The 24543-nt window shown below is 45.2% G+C and overlaps 1 protein-coding gene across 1 annotated transcript; it reads left to right on the top strand.

Moving 5' to 3' along the window:
* Positions 1-1652: 1652 nt before the first annotated feature.
* Positions 1653-24404, top strand: LOC142075118 (tetraspanin-36-like). The gene is made up of 7 exons (XM_075136143.1): positions 1653-2992; positions 18030-18221; positions 19071-19145; positions 19616-19711; positions 20289-20441; positions 21170-21253; positions 22734-24404. The coding sequence occupies exons 1-7, from the start codon at positions 2933-2935 to the stop codon at positions 22818-22820; spliced, it is 747 nt and encodes a 248-aa protein (XP_074992244.1). The 5' UTR covers positions 1653-2932; the 3' UTR covers positions 22821-24404.
* Positions 24405-24543: the final 139 nt, after the last annotated feature.

The following is a 24543-nucleotide window of genomic DNA, read 5'->3' as shown; positions in this document are numbered from 1 at the left end:
AAAGAGGGAATATAGGCTCCATTAAAAAAAAAAAAAAAAGGGAAGGGCTTGGAAATTACAAGCCAATTAACTTCAGTTCCTGAAAAACAACATCAAAGAGACCACGGAATAATTGGGAAATCATTCGTAAGCAACTAAGAAGAAAATACGGAGATGAATACCAGCCAACGTAGATTTGTCAAGGACGAATGGTTTCACTTTAATCTCATTTCCTTCTCTGATGGGTAACAGGCCTTGTGGGGAGAGCAGCAATAAATACCACATGATAAGGCTTTTAACACCTCCCCACACCCCACAGCAGCTTCATCCCCACTGCCCATCGGGAGCGACCCCCAGCCTGGGGACAGTACCCCACGGTTTGCTGTCACCTGGGCTTCTGCACCCGCCTCTCGTGGGTTTTAATTTCAGTGATAACCTGGAGGAGAGAAGAGAGAATTTAAATCCGGAGAGCACGTGGAGGTGGCAAGGGCTACGACTGGGGTAGGGACGGAGTTTCCAAATGACCTTGAGGATTTGGAGGAAAGGGCTGAAAAATGGAACGTGGCACAGAAAGGACGAGGGCAGGGTCGCCCACCCGGGCAGGAATAATCGGAAGAAGCGGATGGGGAACAGCTGGCTCGGAAGCGGTTCCTTCGGCAGAAATAGATCTGCAGCAATAGATGATCACAAGCTGGAATTGTCAGCAATGCCACGGTGCTGCAGAAGAAGCCAGAGGGGTTCGGCATCCTCTTCGGCACAGCTAAACCCTCGGGGAACATGCTCCCCATTTTTAGGCACTTCAAGAAAAATGAGGTTTAATGAGAGAGAATCGGTTCTGGAAAATACCAGAGCTGACAAGTCGTTTAGTCCAGCAGGAAGAAAACTAAAAAGAGATATTTTCAGATACATGGTCTGATATGCAGAAGGGAAATTTTATCTTTACGTCATTGATGCCTGGTGGATAAGAGAAAAAGTAAAGATCCTTTTCCTACCAAACGTTACAGCTTCCAGTGCAAACCGCTGAGCTTACATGTTGCAAAACATGCAATAAATATTGTTGTTTTCCCAACATATTTCCTAAACCAATTTCAGACTGAAACCCAACAAACCCACCCAATTCATCCGGGGCAAAAGGTCCCAAGGCAGAGAGCAGCCTCCTTTAGGCTATCTTTCTGTTATCGTGTTAGAGACTTGTAATTTCCTTTTTCCCCCATTCATTTCCAAAGTCGACTGTGAAATTTCCAGCTTACTGCTTTTTTAAAATCCCATCAGGAATCTCTTGATTTTAAGACTAATTTGGTGGAGAATGGTGCAGAATATCATAACCGACGCTGTCTGCGATGGTTGGGATTCGTCTCTACAGGCACATCCTTGTTCTGGCAAGTTACTTTCTAGACCACTTTTAATAAAAGCCGTCGTTGATTTTAGTAACATTTTGCTTTGAAAGAAACAGCATCCAGGTGGTAACATTTTGATTAACAACTCTATTTCATTCTCATTGTGAAACTACCTTTATTTTATTTTTAAATAAAATAGAGAACTAACAAGCGACAGAAATGGAAACAATATTTTGGTATTAAAAAAAGATGGGGTTTGGTTGGCAAGGTGGTTTCTTTGGTGATTTGTTTTTTTATTCCTTTCATTTCAAATGAAACTTCAGAATTTGCCCTTTCATTCTCATTCAAAGCATTTCCCCCAGATTACCAGTCATTCCTACAAAATTAGAAAGATAAATGGTTTCCAGGTGATTTCTTTTCTTCATTAACACCTCAGCCTGCCACGCTGCAAGTAAAAGTGAAAATGCTGATTTTTTTTAAATTAAGAAATACTCCACAACGATACACTCTGTGAATATTTACTGCTGAAATAGAAATTATCACGGCAAAGACAGGCTTCTGGCAGGAGGAGTTCTGTCAGCACTGGCATCGAGTCTGACTTTGCGCTAATCTTTACTCTTAAAGGAATTTAATTTTGGAGATCGGCTTCCCCCCACTTTCTGCGTGGGGATTTCTGTGATTTCTGCAGCTGGCACAGGCCCTTTCAAAGCAGCAGCGGCTTTGCCTGGCTTAAATTCATGGGCTGAGAGCGGAGACTGTCCGTGATCTCCCTTTCCATGATTTCCCGCTGGAAACCTACTTCAGCACAACCCTCCAAAATCCGTATCGCCCGAAGGAAACTGGATCACATCTATTTTTGCCAGAAAGGGGCAAAGACGGGAAATTTGTTATCGCTGCATCCTGCATCCGAGCAGAGAGTTGGGTTCAGCTCAGTTCAGGCTGCCGGAGGTCTTCTTTGCAAAACAACCCCCTGCCCGTCGGTCCTGCCCCTTCGGCTTGTTTTTAAAAGCAGGAGGCTCGACTGATGGAAATAAAGCAAAGTTTGCAGCCCTCTGCAGTCACCAAATTCAAATCCCTCTCCCTGCGGCTGCTCAGCCTCACATTTCAGTGGTTAGGACATACCGGTGAGTGTCCAAGCCCGCGCTGTAGCTGTATTCCCGCTATTCGTGGTGCGTGGGATTCAAAAGGTGGGCGTGAGACTGTGCCAAACCAGAGGGGCTGGATGAAGAGAGACACTGAGCTGTGGGTTAGCGATCCTGGAAGGCAGATTTGATGGAAACCTTTTAAGCGCAGTGAGAGCTTTTCACAAAATTTCAGTTTAACTAAGCTTGAAAGTTGCAGAAGTAAAAAAAAAAAAAAAAAAACCCAACAAAAAAACCACACCGAAGTCAAGAAAGAATTTGCTTTGACATTTGTTCCCGGCGCTCCCCAACCTCCTGCCTGGCAAACTGCCTTGTTGGCCACGGGAAAACACTGACCGCCTCTCCGTGGGTGGGAAGGGACGGGGCGGGCGGGCCGCGGGGCGGCTCCGGGGCGGGTCCGGGGGGCGGCCCCACGCGGGACCCAAAACCGGTCCCTGCTCACCCATCTCAGAGCTGCTCCCTCTGCCCCACGACATGGACTGCGGCGTGATCACCTCCAAGACCGTGCTGCTGCTGCTGAGCCTCGCCTTCTGGGTACCGCCACGGGGTACTGGGACCCGGGGGTGCGGGGGGGGATGCGGACCCGGACCCGCGTGGTTTAGGTAGGGGTTAGCTGTCCCGGGTGTGATGAAGGGCTCTGGCAGAGGGAGGCGGTGCTGTGTTTGAGTTAACTGGGGTTTCTGGAGTTAATCGGGCATTTAGTTTACTGGTGTGCAGGGGACTCTTCTTGATTTCTATAGATAACCCTACGTAGATATTTTGTAAAGAACAAGAAGATTTGGGTTTTTAAGTTTCTGAGGAAAAAAAATAGTGTTGGAGTTCAGGGTTTTTTTGCGGGGTGTTTTTAATGTAGTCATGTTTTTTAGTAGTGTTTTTAAAAGCATGTCATTAAAGCAATCTACAAGCTAATTTAGTGACTGGAAACAAATGGAGCTGTTTGGCTGCAGAGGGGTGAGGGCGTTACACAGGGGCTGCCCTCCCAGTTTGGGGTGAGGAGTGTTTGGGGGAAGAAAACAGCTGAGAACTTTGTTCTGACTACGTTTTGGTACAATTACACCTTTCCAAACGGACGGGGCTCTGAGCAACCTGATCTAGTTGAAGATGTCCCTGCTCATGGCAGGGGGGTTGGACTAGATGGCCTTTAAAGGTCCCTTCCAACCCAAACTATTCAATGATTCTATGATTTCCTCAATAATTACTTACAAGAAATTAAAAAAAAAAAAAAGAGGGTGGGGTTTTGTACTTTATAGCTTAATCTCTGTTTGGGGGGGCTCGGCGTTGGAAGCTCATGGCACGGCCGCCTCGTGACAGTGACAGCAGGGCCTGGGGTAGGTGGCCGCTCAGAAGAGGCGGTGATTATTCTGGTAACCAGTCCTGAGCTTTTCTCCTGCGTGGGAAGTTGGCGTAATCCCCCCCGTCATCACCAGGGATTGCATACTGCCCTTGGAGAAGGGGGCCCACTTAAACCCCGTGTGTTTCGGTAGCATGATTTGGGTGTTCACATTTGCTTTGTAGCGCTTGAGGATTTCCAAAACAGCGTTTTACACAGGATGCTTTCAACGTGCCGGTGGCAGCCCGGGTTAGGGCTCAGCACAGCGGCACCCCCCTGCTCTGCTCTTCCCCCATGGCCTGGCTGAGCGGGGCTGGGTAATGGGGAAGCCAGAGGACTTTTCTGAAGCAAGGAAGAATTAAAGAGAAGAACCAGAGGCTTTCCAAAGAGAGAAGCTAGATGAAAAGAAAAGAGAAAAAAAAAAAAAAAAGGAAATACTGCTTGAATTAAACCTTGAGGTGTCGTGGGGTGTTGTGCCCCGTTTTGTAAATACGGGACTTGCCGCTGGTTGTGGCGAGGAACTTGGCCCCTTCCAGTCCCGTGCCCCCTTTAGAGGGGCTCAGCGCAGTGTAGTGCTGCTGTGTTCCAGGTAACTCTGGTGCGGCTAGCCTGAAGAGCGCAGGAGGCCGTGTCTGCTGCTGCGCCTCACGTAACGTGATCTTACCGTGTATGTTTGTCATGTGGAGGTTTTTTTGAAATAACTGCAGAGAAACATCGGAGCATCCCCCTGTGTGTGTGTGGAAATCCCCTGAGCTTCGGCTCAGGTGTGCCTCAGATCAGCATCATTGCTTGGCTTTTTTAAAATCAAACAATAGCCTTATGTCCTCCTAGAAGTGTCTCTGGTACCTTTTCTTCTGCTGTAGGGGAACTCTTTAATCGTGATTGAAGCTATTAGATCATCTGGATCCATGGATGATCAGTAATTATCCTTCTGCATGTCTGTAGCCTCTGAATTTGGGGTGACCCAGACCAACCCTTTCTTTTTTTATCCTATGAAGAGCAATGCAGCCCCAAAGCCAGTGGCATTTAGACGCTGCCGCCTCCATTAAGTGTGGTAATCGCATTCCTGCAGCAGAACTGCAGAACCTGGAATTCAGGTTTTAGGAGGGTGGGGAAGGAGGAACTGACACTTTTATGCTCTTTCAGAACATTTCTAACAGTTGGGGCTTTACCAGATTTACAAGGCTCCAGATCATTATCAAAACACAAGATTTGCAAAGAGCATTAGACGACTTCTCTAAGGAGTAATTCGTGCTCAGGCATTGTGTGCTGCAAATCTTGCCCAGCTTGGAAATGATTATGGAAAATAATTCGCCACCTTCATATTCAGCAGCTGGTGCAGTTATGGTGTTTTGACAAAGGTTATTGCTTAGAAATGTCCTAAAAAGGCAATGAATCCTCTTTTGGATCTCTGATCGTTATTGTTGTGCAGGAGTAAAGAAAGACAGATTTTCCAGAAGGACAAATAGGGGCTTCCTAAATGAGGTGAAAAAGCAAGTTCTCTCTTACCCACCGGGCTCAGCATCGTATCTGCAGGTCATCCTGCTACGGGGATGAGACTGGGGGGCTGTAGGTGTGCAGAAGCCCCACAAACAAGGCATTGATTGAAGCTGTTTTAACTACACAATTACCAAGGGTGGTGCTTCAAGCTGTAGGAGATCTGCCCACCTCCCAATTTTGCTTTTTAGCACCTACTAATTAGGTCCAAGTGTGTGGTTATTTTGGTAAATGGGTGTTGGCCTGTTCTAGGTGAAGATGGGATGCTGGTTTAACTCGGGTAACTTAAAAGAGGGAGAGGAAGGGTCGGAAGAGACTCTGATGTTCTTGGCAATGTCTCGTGAGGGGACTTGGCTGGGTGGGATGTGATGATGCTCCTTGAAGGAGAGAGGTGAAATGCTGGGGTTCACTTGCTGGTCCAAGGGAAGAAACTGGGAATCTTAAAACTAGATGGAAGTTTCACGCTGTATAATGTGATCTGCACACCCTCCCAGGTTGCTTTTCTTCTAACCCCCCTTTCTTTAATCCCAAAGCTGCTAAATCCAGCCATTAACACCTTGTACCTGCTCGCTTTCTTCAGCTTTGTTGTCACTAAACAGACCTCTGTTTCCAGAGAGGACTTGGCATCCACCAGGATTCCTGGGGACTTCATCGCCAAAAGGCTACCTTATGTGTTGCTGCAGTGAAAATCCTGTTTGCCCAGGTTTCCCATTTGCTTTCTGTCAGAGGTGGGTACATCCCCAGCCTTGCTTCACCTGACAGCAGAGAGAAGGATCGAGATAAGTTATTGCCTGGGTGGTTTCAGCAGGACCGGTGGATTAGAGAGAGCAGAACTTGATCTGTTGACAGCAACAGGACTTCTCCAAGGAGGAGAAGCCCAGGAGAGTGAGATCCCAGCACTGGTCCCTGGTAGGGTGTGCTTTACCTGCGAGTGATGAAGCCAGACTCGGATTTCCCCAGCCGATCCTGGCTCCCTCTGCGCCCGCAGGTGCTCGGGGTGTGTCTGAGCTGGTCACAGGTCATTCAGGAGCTTTATTGCCTCTTCAGAAAACCCAGCTGCGTTCTGCCTCTTTGCTAAGGAGAGGTGTGAACTACAGTTTCTGGGTTGGGATTTGACTCCAGATGGTTGCAAGGGTCGTCCATTGACTGGAGAATAGAGAGAGGCCTTGCCTTCCCACCTGGTCCCAGGCGAGAATGTCCCAGCACTGCAAAGCTCATGGTGGCTGCCTGGCCCCCATCTCCCTTCTCCACCCTACATCAGGTGGTTTTTGCAAATAGCTCTGGATTTGTGACCTGGGAGTTTCCAGTGAGCATGAATCAAATGTGTTTTGGGGTATCAGTGTCATCTCTGCTTTGAGGAGATACTCGGGCCGGTCTGGGCTGTTTGGTCTGTGCTTAATCTATCATCTCCTTTGCCCTTGGTGCATCCAAGACCAAAAGCTACTTGTTTTCAACCTTACAGAGGTTTGCTGAGTGATGTGAGAGGGTGCACTGGAAGCTCAAGCAATCACAATATTGCTGTGGCATTGCTTTTAAATAATTTTGAGTAATTGTGAGGGATAAACGTATCTGTAAAAAAAGTTCCTGCATTTGCGAGTGGTTTGAAATCACTCATGCCGGTGATGGGCAGTTTGGGAATGCGTACTCTGACACCTCAGTCCGAGAGAAATCAGATGGATACTTAAATAAATTAAAAACCCCAATGAGGAGGAGATTTTTTTTAATCCCTAGATGGAATTGAAAATGTCGTGAATAGCAAAGGTTATGTTGGAGACTATTGGTGCTAGAAACACATTTATTTTTAAGGATGGAGGTATTCTCCAAAGAGTCATTAGAGGTCTGGGTGTCAGCAGCCCTGTGACCTGTTTCTCACCTTTCCTCCATCTGTTCTTAGGCAAATCCTTAATCCTGCCTGTAGCTGCCCGCTGTGCGTGACAGCGGGGAACAGGCAGCTCTGCCGGGTTTTAATGCCGTGTGTGATACTTGACAGGAAGATGGACGAGCTGTGGAAGCTCTCCTCCCCGCTCCTCGTCAGGGAAACGATGCTGATCGGCCGCGGGGTCAGTCTGACTCACAGCAGCATCCGTGGTGGAAAAAGCTGCTTAACCAAGAGCTTTATTTTTTTTTTTTTAGCACATCCAGCAAGTAAAGCTGTGGTCATTCATCCACTTCTGAAAGGGCTTGGGTCAGGCTTCCCTCCTGGGCTCCTCCTTTCTAACTCTCTGATGGAGCCGTGGTACTGGCTGGGGTCCCCAGGACCCACGGGGCGATGAGCCGGGGAGGGCTGGGGATGTCCTGACCCAGCGTGAGGAGTGGGAAGTAGTGGGTTTGTTTCTAGCTCTGCTGTGAACTCGTTGCTGAACCGTGGGGGGAAAAACAGCCGTGTGAGCCGGAGTGGCCACTGGACGGGACTGATGCCAGGGCTTAGTACTAGACCTGGGCACTTTGGTGTGATCCACCTGAGTGAGCCTTGAAAGGGCAAAGTTCCTCCTTATTTTAAACTCCTCTGCCCAAAATCAGGAAGCAGAACTTAACTGACTTTCAGGAAAATGCGCTTTGCTGTATGCGTAGCGGCCTCACGGACAAAATTAAAACTAAGATGTTGGTGCTGTGTGGTCAGGAAAGGGGAAGCGTTCAGATGGCGATGCAGATAGTGTGAGTGACTTCACCCTTTCCTGTGCGCTTCTGGGGAACAAGCTTTGTCTGACTGTCCCCAGCGGTCCCTGAGGCTGTGAAAAGGCTCCTGTTGGATGGCCAGGCAATGGATCTGGTCCTAAACGCACTTTGGCCTCCTCGTGAATCTCATCGTTTGCAGGTCTCCGAAACCAGAGGCTGTAGAAGTGCCTCTGATAACTGCAGCTGCTCAAGAGGTCCCATTTTGTTTCCCCCCTGCAAGAAGTTCAGAACCTGAGGACGCTTTATCCAGGGGGAATAGAAAGCGGCTCTTTCCTGTAGTTGATGTATGAACCGGGCATTTCCTTTATTTCCCCCAAAAGCGTGGCACCACCAAGCTGCGTTTGCTTTACCGTGGAGCTGGCAGGATCCCTTTGCATCAGGAGAATCCCAACCTGCGCTTTTCCTTATGGGAAGAGGCACACAACTGCCCCTGCTCCCCACGTCCCTTCCCTTTCAGCTGGGTGACAAGCAATATTTCAGGGCAGATTAGAGGCATCTGCCCCGTTACCAGCTCTGAGAAGTTTCCCCAGGCTTTAGGGTTAGCTCCACTGTGGTTTAGGTGCACTTCTTTGCTGTCCGGTTTGGAACTCGTGAGGTGGAAGTCGCAGGATCCCGTGGCTGAGCCAGGAACAGCTTATTAAAGAACTAGGGTGGTTCTGAAGGCAAATATTGAACTAGAGGGTGTTTTGTGTCTGAACCAGCTGTTCAGATCTAAAACGGCTTGGCAGCGGCTGATAAATCCATCCACACTCAGCTGAAGTTACACTCGCAGCCCTGCAGTCTGAGTCTGTATTGGGGGAGAATAAGAGCGAAAAGGGTGGTGCTGCTTTCTCCTAATAGTGGTCCTGTTGTCCTCGGAGGTGCGTGATGTTCTGTGGTTTTGATTAGCAGCAGCACACTGACCCCAAGGCAGAGGTTTGAGCATTAGAAGTCAGAGGATTTGGGGCAGGATTCTTTGCTTTGCAGTGGTGTGCAGTGTCTCCACGAGGACATCCCACCAGTTAAGCTTCGTGCTGGCTTTTAGGGATGGGAAAATAACCCCGGAGTTAGGCTCGGGGAGCAGAAGACATGCTTGGACAACTCTAAGGAGAACATTTATTTAATATAACTTGAAAACAAACCCACTGAAACCAGAATCCCCTCTTGAGTGTGTGGGTTTGCAGCATGTAAAAACTGCAAGTAGATGTTGGTTTAGTTTTCTTTTTTCCCCTGAAAGAGACCCACAGGTTCTCAGAGCCTTTTGGCTGCTACTTATTGTTTTCATTTGAGGAAGAAAAGGAAAAAGCAAGCGCTTCCCACCATACCCACTGAGCAGCCCTGCGGTATGTTTTGAAAGGCAAGCTGAAACACGTCCCGTAGTTGTACATCGCAGCTGAATATTTAGATATAATGTGCTTTGAAGAGTCTCCCATGGCTTCCTATAAGTAGGTCCCACCTCTGTACCTCACACGAGGAGACTGTGGTTTAAAGGTTAAAATTTTAAAATTGTGGCTAATGACTGGCACGAGATCAGTGGTAAGCCTCTCCTGGGGCTGTTGGTGCTGCTGGCAATCGAGGACAGCTTGGTAGGGGCTCACAGCTTTGCTGCTTTTTGCTCCAATCCAAAGCCAACTTGCTGAGTTCAGTATTTTTTTATTATTTTGCAAATCAATGTTTTCACAACTTGAGAGTCTGAGGGAACACAGAAATATACGCGCTAGGTTTTTAAATTGCTGATTGCTTTTTTTTCCAGTAGAAAAAAGTGGAGAAAGACTTAAAGCTATTGGCTTCCAAGACCTCAGGAAGTAAAGGACCTGTAGGACAGTGAGGAGCAGAGCAAAGCCATGCGTGTCCTGGAAAGCAGCTTGGCAGAAAAGGCTCCGGGGGTCCTGGTGGACACCAAGCTGACCCTGAGCCACCAATGTGCCCTTGCTGCAAGAAGGCAGAGGGCACCCAGAGGGCACAGGCTGCCTAGAAAGGTGTTGGAGTCTCCATCCTTGGAGATATTCAAAAGCCATCTGGATGTGGTCCTGGGCAACCAGCTCTAGGTGGCCCTGCTTGAGCAGACGGTTGGACCAGATGATCTCCAGAGGTTCCTTCCCACCCCAACCCTTCTGTGTTTCTGTGACCTCTTACTGCACCGGTGCGTGGTCCGGCAGTGGTTGGGAGCTATGTGTGGCCAGGAGCTGCAACACGTGGTGGGTACATCCCCTCCATAGCAGTTGTTGCCTGCGTGGCCATCTGATGGGCATGCTGGAGCCTGCCTGCTGCTCTGTGCCGCGGGTGGAGGGTCACACGCTGTCCTGGATGAAGCCAGCTCACACAAGTGCAGCAATCATTGATTTATCATTCAGAGAAATGAATAGCATAAGCAGGGTAGGAAATAGTAGCTGAAGCCAGGAGGTCTCTCCCAGCTGGTGGAGTTTTAAACCCGGGACAGGAAAAGGGAGAGGAGTCTGGGCAAGTGGGATGGGAATTGCTGAGCTAGGGTTGTCCTCATTGCTGGGGAAAAAAAGGCTCTGCCTCGGGCCAAGGGAGACTGTCATGTCTGGGGAGCTGTGTGGTCCGTATGGGCTAAGTGGGGTTTTAAACAGGAGCTGTAAAGTCGTTAAAGCAAGCATAAAATGAAGAAGGCTTTCTCGGAAGTGCTCAGTGCCTTTGTTTTCCCCTGAAGTCACTAGAAAACCTGTTTATTCCATGGAAATAGAGTAACGAGCAGCTAGGGAGGGCTTGAAAATCTGGTGGCAAATGGGAAGAATAAAACTTGTAGTACAGTAAAGCAGTTACAGAAAGAGTAATTCCCCTTGCCATGCATGCTGGCTGTTGGGTAATAAAATAAATTATTTATGGAGGAAATGTTGTGCAAACCCTTTTGAGCAGAGGATTTACCTGTCAAGGTAAATCAAAAACCTTCTTTGTACACAAAAAAAACCCAAACCCAAAGACAAGGAGTATCTTCTGCGTTACGGAAGGGTTGTGCAGCTGTTATTGAGGCCAGTGTTGCTGGGGCTTGATTCTAGATATGGGGGGCATGGGGACAGCACCGTAGTGGCAAACACTTGGCAAATTAATAATTGAAGATGATAACCTAATCTGTTCTCTGGCAAATTAAAATTGCTGAAAAGGTGATAGCATCCTAGTGAATGTAGTTGTTGGATGTGAAGGCAAAACATCAGTATTGTATTGGGTGAGGTGCTCTGACTTAAATCACTGCTATGCAAAGATACTGATGAAAAAAAGTGGTTTTCAAGCCTTAAAATTAACTAATCCGTGAGCTGATTGTCTAATGAAGAACTAGAAGGGAATGGTCCTGAAAGTGTTTGTGGATATCGGTAGTTCTTTCAGTATGTGTTTGTACTAGTTTGCTGCAGAAAACAACTACTATTACTCTTTAAAGATAAAGAGTATTATTTACCATATCTTTGCCCATAAAAAGTTAATGATACGGGAAAAAGTCAAATCAGTCCCAGTTTTGTGCTGTGGCTTATATTAGTGCTGGCCCTAGGAAGGTCCTGTCTGATGTGGGAGAAATGCCTTTAAGTCTCATTGTCTCAGATCTTTTATTGTATAGAGGATGCATCTTGCTGAACACACTTGTTTGATGAATTTGCAATTTACCCTGTTCTTACAGCTTTTCCTTTTAACACTATAGCTTTGTTACTCTGTATTTAACTGACCAGCCTTTTAAAAAGAAAATCCTATACTGGTCCACATTAACAGACCAAATGATGAAATCAACTCTCTGAAATGGGAGGATGTTGGGAAAAACCTTCAAAAAAACCCCACAAAACCTCAAAACGACAAACACTGCCTTTTAATTTCATAACTAGTGATTTGGCTCTTCTACTGTATTGTATGTAGGTTTGGTGGGAGGAGGAAAGAAGCCTATGCTAATAAATGCAGATGAACACAAACCTCTGTTCCCAGCCATCACGTAAGGTCAACTTATTAAAACAAAGAAGGGAAGATGGAAAACTATCTGTTCTGCCTGACCAATAGATGCAAATTTTGTATTTTTTCTTTTTCAGAGCAGTTGTATAGAGGGAGGTTTAAGGGGCCCCTTCTACGGCTGATAAAGTGTCGTGAAGTATTTGCATAGCCATAAGCCTCTCTCTAGAAGGGCAGGGGCTCATAGTCATCAGCATATAAAAAAATTCCTCTTCTGACAGTGGGACACAAGGTAAAAATCTTGCTGTGCTTTTAAAAAAACATATAAAATCTACTATTTTCCAACAGCTGTCCTGTTCTGCGTCAGTGAGATAGCCCGGGCTCCTCATAGCCATCCAGCCCTATCCCTTTCTGTTTCATGGGCAAGAGTGAATATTCACGGTGCTGCATGTGCGTTATGTGGCTGGAGAGAGTTCCAGCTTGTTATATACGTTCCTGCAGCAAAGCACCACCGTATACCTGCCTCCCTGGCTCAGCTGGCTGGGCTAAGTATGGAAGAGGTGGGTGAAGTCAGCTGGGTGAGTAACCCTGCTTAGGAAAACCCGGTTGTAACGGCTTTTGCTTTCTTTTTGCTCAACCCCTGCGAGGAGTTCATTGTTCGCACTCAAGCACTTTAAGATCTCTGCTTTCTGTCAGGGGCACAGGATATGAAAAAGCAAGTAATTCTGGCGTTAGGTCCTTGAACGATGTGAGTTGTGGTGGGTGAGACAGCAGAGACGGTCACAGCTCTGTCGCTCAGCTGTGAAAAGGGGCTTTCTTGCAAAATTTCCATTTACTTCATCCCTTCAGCTTGTCTTACGGGTATCAGCAGCTTTGTAAAGAAATACCAGCAGCGTTTCAGTGAGTCAGCTGGGGATGTTTGGGGAGGAAGGAATACTGTTAGGATGTTCTGCTTGCCAGCAGTGCGGTGCTTGCTTGGCAGATCACAGCAACGTGCAGGCAGCGATGCAGCCCCAGGACCAGGTGAACAGGTTCTCCCGTATCAGCCTTGCATCACTCCTTGGCTGCCTGCACTGGGGTTTGTGCCAGCTGCTTTGGGCCAAGCCTCTCCGTGCATCGCGTGATCCTATTCTGCACTGAATTTTTCTGAAAGTAAACTTCCAAGCAGGAGACTAAAAAAATTGTGAAGAACAATAACAATTTCTAGTATTAATTTCTCAGAATAATCCTGGGAACCTTGTATATATTTTTAGATGTGTTTGAGAAGGTGTTTGGCTAATCATGAAGAAGGAATTACTTGATCTCTTCCTCCTCAAAAGTAATTGCTTAAACTGGCCTTTGTATTTGTGAAAGATTTTTTTTTTTGAGATCCAACAGAAACCTGTTTAATCAGGTGTACTTTACACTTTTTACTCTTGACTTAAGGTCTAACTTCAGCAGTGCAAAGGACATTCCTTGTTGTACTTCTCTTCTAGAGAATTTTCATTGTAGATCTAGGAATGGGCTGAAGGTTTTGCAATGTTAGGGGAAAATCCCTCCACTGGGATTTGAACTTGCCTTAAGAACTGGGAAGGCTTAAGGGGAGAGCTCAGATTTATGTTCCAAAATATTTTTAATCTTCACTTTCAAAGTTTGCCTCTGGGACTCATCTGCAAAAATAAAACAGGGAACCTGAAATGCCTTCCACTCCTGAGTGACCCTGCTCTTCAGGCTTCGAAGTCTTCACTTTGAACTAAAAAGCATGAGTGAAGTTGTGGCTGTATCTCAGTTTGTGGGGAAAAAATGTTAACTTCCTTTAAGCTAGCTCTTTACCCAAAGTCTTTTATTTTTACCTCGTTACGCTTCCTTTTTCTGCTTGGAAGCAGAAGTTCAGAAATTATAATAGACTTCTTACTGGCTGTGTTTTTTCTCTGACCAGAACCCAGGCAATCCTGAATGTTGCAATAAAACCTGCTGTGATAGTGCCAGTCTGTATTTGCATTGATAAAGTTTGGGCAAGAATCTCCTTGAACTCAACGCTGGACCTTCTGATGTTGGCTTGCTGTCGTGGAGCTTTGCTAGTCCTGGCTGTATAGGACTTCTGTGAATTGGCTTCACAATGTGTTTTTGAATTTGTGCCCTTTACTAGCAACAAGGTTTTTCTTAGCTTCCCACAGTTGGTCCATCTTTAGCATTTCCTGTGTGTGCTTCCTTTGCGTTGTGTTAAGCACGCTGAAAATAAGTAGAAAACCGGGCTTAAAGTAAAGAGGAGAGATGAAGAAAGTGTCTGTTGTCTAAACCGCTTGCAGAAGTATAATGGAAACATTGGAGGATTCTTTTGTATAAAACATCCAATAGGAAGATTAAATTATGAAGCAGACTGTCTGTAGAAGTACAGAACTGGCAAAGGCTGGGACTGGAGTTACGCAAAAGAGTAGGGCTGTATGTTCTCTGAATATGACAAACGATTAACTTTGCACTTTGCACATTAACTTTTACACATTAACTAAGTCACAAGGCTGTTTCGTTGTGCATGTTTTGACATGACATTGCTGCTGAATGCAGATGACTCATTTACTTGCCAAAAACAGGGGTTATGCTTTTTTTGTACCCTGGTTATTCAGTCTGTGCTGCCTTTCCTGCGGTAAAGTCACCCCTACTCCGTTTCCACAGGGGCTGCCTTCCTCCATCACAAACCTTTCGGAGGGTCTCACAGTCCTCCTGTTTTTTTTCTTGGGGCTGTGGGCACTCAGCGGTTGATGACAGCTGTGATGGGACATCCTGACCTGGGTGCTGAGCTGTTCCAAAGGCTGATGGCCTCAGGAAAAACGTTCTCATTAGTGGCTGTGCCCAGATGCAAACGTCTGGTTTAAAAATGCACGTGCAGGAGGCTGCGTGCTGCTAGTGGCCGGCTCCACCTTTGGTTTGGGGTGACTGCTTGGGAGTACTTTCTCCAGCCTGGAATTTGTAAAGCCACTCAGCTCTGTGTTAGGTTTGTGGTAATGGCAGCAGCAGAGAGACCAAGGAGGTGATCTGGGGGTACAAGCACAGTGGCCGAGAGCATCACCATGTTCTGTCTGTATTTGTGATGGAGGATTTTAACTTGGTGCATGCTGGGGAGTCATGGTGCACCTGCCTGAAATTTCCCAAAAACCTGAGAAACCAGAATACCGTTACTCTCCAGCCATACCCATCTTTACCAGGAAGGCTTCAAAATGCAGCAACAAATGCAGTCAGGGGTTACAGTCGGGATGGGAAGATGGACAATAACTACAGCACTATTCATTTAATGCTTCTAGCCACGCACAGTGCTAAATAGGGAGAAGTTTTTAAGTCAACCTAGAGCGTTACACTGTTCCTGCTGAGGTCACTTGGATGTTTTCCACGGCCTCCATGGGAGCAGGGGCCAAACTCTGAACCGTTTTAGGAACCATATGAGCTGCTTTCCGAGCTGGTGCTGGGCCAGCTGAGCAGAGCACTTCTGTGGTTAATAAAAGCTCCTGCATCCCATCTTGAATCTTGTGTCCCGAGTGACCGTGATCTGACTCAGAATTCACGATGCTGTGTTCATTAAATTTGGGATAGTAACACTGCACAAAAACTATGAAGGACTGAGCAAAAAGTTATAAACTAGGCGGACAGTATATCTTTGCAGGAAGATGCACTGTTTTCCCCTGCAAACCTCTAAAGCCTTCCAGAGGGAGCTCACCTGGAGGAAGGGTACAGAAAGCTCCATCGCTTTGGCTTTGCTGTAAGGAGTTGGTTTTGCTTCTGGTTGTTCTAGGGATGGCAGTGGGAAGCACAGGTGTCCTCACGGGTGTCTCTGAATCTCCCAAGTTTCTCTACTGTTCTAAAAATCAACAAGTAGAGACTTGGCTAAAACTGACACTTTTAGGAAGATGCTACTGTTTTGTGTTTTGGTTTTGTTTTTTTTTTTTTTTCCTTAGAAATGTTTTAACTTGAATGAGTTCTCTCTATCCGGGTAACTTTTTTAGGCTCATTTTTTAGCATCTGTTTCAAATAAAATACATCTTTTCGTCCAGCAAATGGAAAAGTGGCTTTTTCTTTCTTCCAGATGAGGAACACTGAATGAAGATATTTCTTTTATGAGAAATTAAAAAACAAAAACAAAAAACTAATTCTATTGTGGAATTACAATACAAATAGAGATTACCTTAAAACACTTTACAAACTCTGTCTTAAACCTGGGAGCAGAGCTGCTTGTACTGGAGTGTTTTAAGCCTGGAAAACCCCCTTGAAAGTTCCTAGTAATTCTGTGTTGTTTTCACTGGGCTTGGGGCCAAGATGGCCAGTCGCGGCACTCGATAGTCCTAGAAAATATTAGAAATAAAGGATATATTGGGCAAATCCTATCATCGCATTTTCTCCATGATGATGGATAGTTAGCCCAGGAGCGTCGCTTCCTTCTCCGTGGCTGCCCTTGCCCAGATGATGCTGTTTCAGAATGGAGAATGGGTGGAGAATCCAGCTCTCCAGGCCAGAAATATGGGATGCACTTTTTGAGTCATATGCCTCGCTCTTTTTGTGCAATCAAAGGCAAGGCAGGATGGAGGTGCAACGTCCCCAGCCCCACCTTGAGTGCTGCTACCACTCCAGGGACTTTTCCTGTCCCACTTTCAGTACAGGAGCATTGGAGGAGGAAGAGGGGAGGTTTCTCACGGTGGTGAAGTGAGAAGGCAATGATGCCCTCTGAGCTATTGTGGTCTCATCCTTTCCCTGCATCCCTAAAAAGGGGTGGGAGGAAGAAGCCCTGGTCGCTGTATGCCTGCAGACAGGGAAATGGGAAAGAGATTTTCCTTAATGAGAGGAAAAGTTAAAGGAAGTTTTAGGAACTGCTTTAATCATTAGCACTGCCTGAAAACCCAATGCATGTGGAGAAGAAAAAAAATCTCTTGAATTGGTGATCCTATTCCTTTTCCTGATATCTGGCTTTGTAGAGGACCTGCCGTATCTGAGCCCCAACACAGCAGGATCTTGCATGACGTGTGCTAAATGTCTCTGAGGGTTAGTTTGATCCTGGTTTCATCACTTGGTGCATCTGATCCCGGTAATTTTGAGGTACAGGCAGCGTCCAGGAATGCGACAGTGGTGTGGGATGAGAGGTGTCTAAAATGAAGGATGTCCCCTGCACTTGGAGGTAATTGAAGGGCAGGCACCGGACCTGGCTGGAGGGGAAGGAGCCAAACATGGTAAAGGAATTAGCAAGTCCTAGCTCCAGTGTGAGGAGTGTTTGATTTTAATTAAAATGTACAGCAATGGGGGAAGTAATGAACTGCTCATAAGCTGCGTGATGAAATCCAGCTGTAGTCTATTGAAAACAAACAGACTAGTTTCTCTCGAGTTTCCAGAACGTGAGTACGGACAGTGCTTCATTTTTACAGGCATCTTCTTGTGCTGCAGGATTATAGAGGGTAGATGAGCTGTTGTAACTCCTGAGAGAATTTGTTTATGCCATTGGTGAGGCATTGGCAGGGCATTGCTGAGTCTGTCAGTGTTATTTCCAGGGCTGTACCCAGTTCTGCGAATAAAAGCCTTCGGTCTCCAGGGCTGCTCGCGAGGCATCTGTCACTGGTACACTGTATCTTGGCCTCAATCAGCAAAACATCCTTTTGGAGGAGAGTTTATTTTAGAGGATGCAGAAGTCTGTTTCCTCCAGGAAAAGGAGGGACTGTGTTTTGCTGAGATCAAGAACATTTGTGCCCGTCTTAGTGGTTAATGCTCTTGTGAGAGTGGAAAGGATGAGTTTTACTCAAAAAAAAAAAAAAAAAAAAAAAAAAAAGGGGGGGGGGGGGAAGCCCAAAACCACCAACCCACCCCTGTGGTGATCATCTTAAAAGTTGATCCCTTCAAATGCAGTGTTGGGTAGAACGTAGGTAATCTTGGGTATAAAGTGTGAACTTGGCCTTCTGCAGAGACACTGGCTGATGCACATCGATAGACTCTCGTGTTTCAGCTCGGCTAAAGTGGTGCTTCATTAGTAGAGGAGTGATTCATGGGAAGCGAATTTTGTCTTCTCTGTGCTAAAGTTTGAATGGGTAGCTAGTTTCAGATGCAGCATTTTTTTTTCTAGATCTTTGCATACTGTAGTCATTACTTCTAAAGTTGAAATGTTAATTGCACTGTTACAAAAAGGCCCATATTTACTTTCCTGGGCAGATGCTTAATAAATAACTGCTAATAACTTACTTTATTGCATTTCAGGCAGCAGCAGCTGGTCTCAGCTATGTTGGGGCATATGTTATTAACACCTACAAGAGCTACGACAACTTCCTGCAGGACAAGTATGCTCTGTTGCCAGCCGTGATCATTATTTGTGTTGCTGTGGTAATGTTCATCATTGGGTTGATCGGCTGCTGTGCCACCTTCCGGGAGTCTCGAGTTGGTCTAGGGCTGGTGAGTGTTGCACGTTCTTGCGTGCCCTCTTCTTCACCCTGTTGCATGGTATAAGTGCTACACTAGACCTTCTCAGGATGCACAGAAAGTAAAATATTATTTTGAAATATACTGCTGAAGCACTGCTCCATCATGGGAGTTATGTGCTGCTGTGACGCACTGATTGATGGTGAGTGAGGTGCAGGCTAAATTATTAGTTGCACTGCCTTGTACAGACAAATACCACAGTCATGGGCAGTTTGATGGCTCTGCCTCAGCTAGCTTGCTGGAGGTAAGTGTGGAGAGTAGCAAGTTTGGGGAAGAAGGGTGATGGTGAGGGAACAGGAGGAGATATGAATTTCCAAAGCTGGGGGGGGGGAACCAAACATATTTTTCTGCTAACTGTAGTTCTCTGAATCCTGAAAGTATGCCCCCACTTCTTCTAGAATTATTTTTAAAAACCCAGAAGGGTTCAAGCTGAATAACTTCAGGCCCCCAGCTCATGCCTTGAAGGCAATATGACCTCAGCAAGCAGTGCCCAACGTACCTAACTAAGCTGCTGGTTTATTTGTGCGGTGTCCTTTTCGACAGCCGCCTTGTGAAGTGTTTCGTAGGCTTTTCACGCAGATCAAATCACGGCAGTGTTCAGGAGACTGCCTAGATTGGGCACAGATCCTGTGGAACCACAGTCATAGTCCCAGCCATGCACAGTAATCTCCTATTCTAAATTATTTTCTGGAAACTATTTTGATTGGAGAGGCAGCAACAAATAACGATAATTTACCACTATAAATTAATGTGATGGGTAATGTGCAATTGAATTCGAGTGCTGTGGAATTCTTCCTTACAGTATCTCTCTTTTAATTTCAGTTCTTGGCCATTATCCTGGTTATCTTCATTGCAGAAGTATCTGCTTTTGTCCTGGGATTTGTTTACAGGGAAAAGGTAAGCAAAGAATTAGCATCTCTGTACTAACCTAAAAGTAAAGAATAGATTTTGTGTTATTAGAGCATTCCAATATACCTGGTTTTCTTGCATTTCATCCCCTACCCTGCAATCTGCAGAGCAAGTGGGAACAGAGATGTCACCATCCAGTATGTGATTCAGTCTTTGTTGGGAACATGGTGAATACATGAAGTACCTGGGAGGCATCGCAACAATCTCTGAGTTGAATTAAAGAGTTGTTGATGCTCTCAAAAGAGGGCTCTTCCATCAGGGAAGGCAAGCTTCTATCCAGGAACATGATTCTGGTTAAGTGCTACCTGCATTTTATTTAAAACATCACTTGATTTTTTTTTTTTTTTTTTTCCTCCTGACGTAGTTGAGATACAGATTTTTTGCAGTTTCTACTAGATAAAATTCTTAGCTCTCATGTTAAAACAATATGGGCTTTTTTTTTTCCCCTCTCTAAATAGGTAAAAACTGACGTGCAAGGCACAATGCACTCAGTCTTTGAGAAGTATGATGGGAAAAATCCAGAGTCTGCTGTTGTGGATTACTTGCAAGAACAGGTAAGAAAACATTTAAATTGTCCTGAAAATTATTTAGAAAAGACCAGTTGGGTCCTAAACAAGGAAATTGGGCTGGAAAGGGAGAGGGAAAAGGGTCAGTATGGTCGTATCCTGGAACTCAGCTCTGCAGCAGTGTTTAGCATCTGATTCTCCAAGGCAATTGAGGGTGCTCCCCACTTTGCAGAGTTGGCATTTTCAGGCTCCTGGTGTGAAGTTCGTGCAAATGAATCATCTCGTTGACACAAGTGGCCTTTGGATCAGACCAAATGAGTACATATGAATAACTGCTGCTGAGAATCCTGTACCATAAAATAGAAAGATGACAGAAGACTCTATCCTGCAACCTGTCACTTTAATATTAGAGCTTTCACAAAGAATAAACTAATAAGGAGGTAATAGTGTATGAAGGGAAGTTGATCTATTATATCTACTACTGTTTTCCTGAAATACTGCTACTTGTAAATCCGCTGCATACTGCGGGCAGCTCTTGCCCAGTATGCGTAAGAGGTTCAACTCAACATTAGCATTCGGGTTCATATATATTCATACATCCCTTTGACTATCCTGTGTTTGGCAGCTTCATTGTTGTGGGGTAAAGAACTACAGTGACTGGACAACCACACAGTGGTTTAATTCCACCGGTAACAACAGCGTCCCTCTGAGCTGCTGCAGGCAAGATATGAAGAACTGCACAGGGCGTCTGGATCAGCCACAGGAACTCAATACGCGGGTGAGGATCAAGGGCACAGTTTCACAGCTGGGCCACGATCATTCTCGGCCAGCCAGAACCAATGAGGAAAGCACTTTAGACAGGGTTTAGGGATAACTTAATCCAATTCTTCTCAGCAATTTGTCCCCCAAACTCTTTTCTCCCCAGGGTTTTCCTCTATCTAATTTCCTTCTCACATTATTCTATAAAAGCTCCTAGATGATGGAGGGGCACCAGTCTGAATGTTCGGTCTTGTCTGTCTGCTGGTAACAGTCCTCCATTTCGTGTTGCTACAGAAGCAATACGACAAGGCCAGAGCGCTAGCTGTGGGCACGTAGTTGTTCAAACGGATCTGGGGTAGGGGAGGAGACTCTTCTAGGATTGACCGTGAATCTGGAGAATTGCATACCAGGTTCTTCAGTCTGGGGCACAAGCCCATAAATTGCCTTTTATAGTTACCATTGCTGGTCTTCCTGGCTCTGAGTTTTGGGCACTTCTTTAAGTGACCTGAGCCGGAGGAGATTCTGAGAAGCAGCAAATGTCAGTGCCCCTCCCCAGGCAAGAGGTGAATGACAAGCTATTGGGTCTGGAAGACAAGAATGGAAACCCTCAGGTCTGCCGTGGTTGGTTAGACAGGCCCTACAAGGTCCTGCTTCCTTTTAAGTGTCGGGGAGGGAAAGAAAAAACAAAAAAACATCCAGCTGAATTATGTCTTTTGATTTGGTTTTCACCCATCTCTTTCGTGGCAGGGCTGTGCAGAGGAGCTGGAGTCTGGGCTGCAAAGCGTGATCAGCTATGCCATGCTTGTAATCCTGGGGTTTGCCATTGTGAAGGTAAATGTTTTATCTTTTCTCTCATGGAAAATAATACTGTTTATCATTTGATAAACAGGGCTTTTTCTTCTACTATGTCCTATTAGCCTACAGCCTTTTTCTGCCTCTGAAGTAGACCCAGTCCTCTGTCCCTCACTTGTTTTCTTCATTTCGTCTGCATGATGATAAGAGGAGGGATCCAAAATTCTAGTAGGGGATTTGGGATGGCAAGTCAACGGAGAATCTATCTTGGTTGTTTGGTAGGAAGTACTGTGGTGGTGCATTCATACCCCCTACTTTTCTTCTTTAAGCGGCCTCTAAACCACTCATTCGCGACAAATACAAAAAGCTGGGTGTGCTTGAAAGGCCTAGATCTAGAATTCTTTATTAAAAAAAACCAGATTTGCTATATTTAACTGGGATTTAAAAAATTGCTCATCAAAGTTTGTTTTTTACATATAACCCAATGAATAGTCCTGTGCTTAGAGACCTGGAATCCAAATGGACTAGACATATGACTAGAAATGAAAACAGTGGGGCTATTTATAGACTTATAAGGTTGAATTAAATGAAATGTGAAACCAGATCATCTTGTGGGTGAAAACTAGATTTGAAAAGCCCTGACGTAAAAGTCCTCGCAGTTGGCACATCACAAAGTTGCATAGGCGTTTCTTGGAAGATTTGACCCATAAATTTTAGCCTGGTGGTTTGTCATTGTTCCCTGTACCTGTTCTCCGAGATTAGTAACCTGTTCCTCGTTGACAGAGATTTGAACCATTTAATAACACCAAAGTGTTTTTTCCTTGAGTATCTGCTCTCTATAAAAGCAGCTGTAAGGTGAGCCCATGCAGAAGACTTACTGTTTAACATCCCACTCCTGAACTCAATGCAGAAGCCAAAATCTGTCCAGATGTCATCCCAGGACTGGCGCTTGACTTAATTGAACTTCCCTTTTATTAATTTTGGCCTAGCAGAGAGGTGATGGTTTACAGCATTTGATCTCATGGGCTTAAATGGCTCAGCGATGTCGTTTCCATCATTTCCCTTCCTTCTGTAAAAGTGATGAGTTTTACACTCCCATTATCTGTCCCGTTGCTATTTGTGACGCACCGTCCCACCGGGATCTCTCCTGTGATAATCTAAAGATTGCCTTAGCATATTCTACATACTTTATACGCTTAAATATTTTACAGAACCCGTTTTAAGTCCAGAATAATCCCATGCTTTCACTGAAATTTTTCCCACAGTAAGATAAGGAATTAATGTGGATGTGTAAATTAATGGGAGAAACCAGGGAGGAAAAAGTTGAGCTGGAACTATTATTGGAAATTGATATGCAAAAAAATCACTTTCTGTAGATGTATTTTCTAAGTGTTTTTTAATATGGAAAGAATGTCCTTGCTACGATGAAAAAGTTTAATGAACATATAGGTGTTGGGTCTGATGACTGAAACAAAATACAGCAGAATTACATGTATCTCTCTCTCTCTCTCTTTTTCAGTTCTTTGGCATGCTGAGTGTCTGCGTGCTTACTTGCAAGAGAGAAGACAGTGGATATCAGCCTCTTTACTCAGGGGTGTTTACTTAATAAAATGCAAAGATCGCTTTTTTTGTTGCTTCCTGATGATAAAATAGACACGTAAAGATGCATGCTAAAGGACAATTTATGACCTTCTTGCTACATATTTTATTTTATGTACTTGAAACAAAGAACATTGTGTATTGACTTGGGAAAGTTTCTTGCGGGTGATGTAAAATGGCGATTTCGATATTCCGTGCCCTACAGTGACATACCCTGATCTTGCATACCCCAGCTTTCTGTAAGGTTGTCGTAGAATCAGATTTGTGACTTTAGATAGCACCAGACCGTGTAATAGACAGAAGAATCTTTCTTCTGCCGTTCTTTCCTCTACCCTTAAAACATGCAGAAGAAATGTTATTTTTAATCACTAAACTGATTGAGACCGCAGGAGGGGTTTCAGTTGTCTGCACAAACATCAGATGATTCCCATGGAACATTAAACAGCAAAAGAAACTTTCCAATGCCAGGTTCAAATATTCTTCATAAGCACAGGGAGTTAGAATGCGTTTTCTCTAGATCTGATGGTGTTTCTATTTTTTTTTTTTTTTTTCCTCCTTCTTATGGTCATATGCTGTAATTCAGTTTACTGCAGAGGTTGTTAGTGCAAGACAACCCCGTGTTTAAAGTCTAGAACAGACATTTGAGTTGTTTTTTGAAGCAGCTAGCAAATGTGAACAATCCCAGGTTAGGAGGGGACGTGTGTTTTGAGCTTTTGGGCTCAGGACATCTCTCTTTGGCTTGGGTTTTTTTGTCTTTTTTTTTAAAATTATTATTATTTGACATTAAAAATTGCTTATGAAGCAGTGCTTTTGAAATTTTTTTTTCTCATTTTACTGATGCTTTTATGGCTTGTCTAAAAGACAGACTATGTCTCCCCGCTTAATGTGGAGTTACTGAGATGGATACAGGCTGGAAGATGGGAGTCGCAGGACACGTTGGCTCGGTGTGGTTGTGTAGACAGGACTGCTGGAGGGGTTAGTGCAGCCGTCCCTGCGCCGCTGAAGGTGTGACGGCTTTTCACCGCTAAAAATGTTAAGACGATGCATTCCTGTACCCAGCAATTTCAATAACCTGTTGCCTGGCGGCGTCATGCATCTCCTTGTTTGATAGTTTTCCTTTCTCCTTAAAGGCCTGCTGAATGCGGTCACTTCTTGGATTGCATCACTGCTTTAAAAATGGTCCTTCCTTAACACATTTGTATGTTAATCTGTTTCTCAGTTCTTCAGGGGTTTTTTGGTTGTTTTTAGAGCTGTGATGTGGGGAGGGAGGGAACTCCAAGCTATCCTTTATTAGGGAATTGTGGAAAAGCAACAGTGCACTTGCTTATTTTTTTCTTTGGAGAGATAAGCACTCTATCCTTAGCAATAAACCTTTGTATCTGTAGCTAATTAGAAGAAGAAGAGTTTGGGGTAAATGTAAGCTCTTTATTTATCGTGTCCGTCCCCAAGAAAAAAGCAATGGGCGTTGATGATGCTCTATAGGAGACATACCAGTATGAGTATGTACATGTTGAAAAGTGACTTAATTTTTAAGGGCTTTGTCTCCTGTGGAATGCCGAAATAAACTTAATTTATATAACCAATTAATAAATATTGTGAGGGTTTTTTTTATTAGTGGAATCCCTGGGGGGCAGCCCTCTGGGACTCTGGAAGCGGAGCGGGAAGCCTGTCCCCTCAGCACTGCCGCCTCCCGCCCTTCCCGCCTTTCCCGGCAGCGGCCGCGGCGGCGC

This window comes from Calonectris borealis, chromosome W (assembly GCF_964195595.1).
Source record: "Calonectris borealis chromosome W, bCalBor7.hap1.2, whole genome shotgun sequence".
Lineage (NCBI taxonomy): Eukaryota > Metazoa > Chordata > Aves > Procellariiformes > Procellariidae > Calonectris > Calonectris borealis.
Note: the sequence above shows the minus strand (reverse complement) of the source record. Positions and strands in the feature narration are given on the sequence as shown.

Coding starts and splice junctions, on each gene's coding strand:
- LOC142075118 (XM_075136143.1), top strand. CDS start 2,933: ATGGACTGCGGCGTGATCACCTCCAAGACCGTGCTGCTGCTGCTGAGC. Junction 2,993..18,029: donor TGCTGAGCCTCGCCTTCTGG/GTACCGCCACGG, acceptor ATTGCATTTCAG/GCAGCAGCAGCTGGTCTCAG. Junction 20,442..21,169: donor CACAGGAACTCAATACGCGG/GTGAGGATCAAG, acceptor CTTTCGTGGCAG/GGCTGTGCAGAGGAGCTGGA.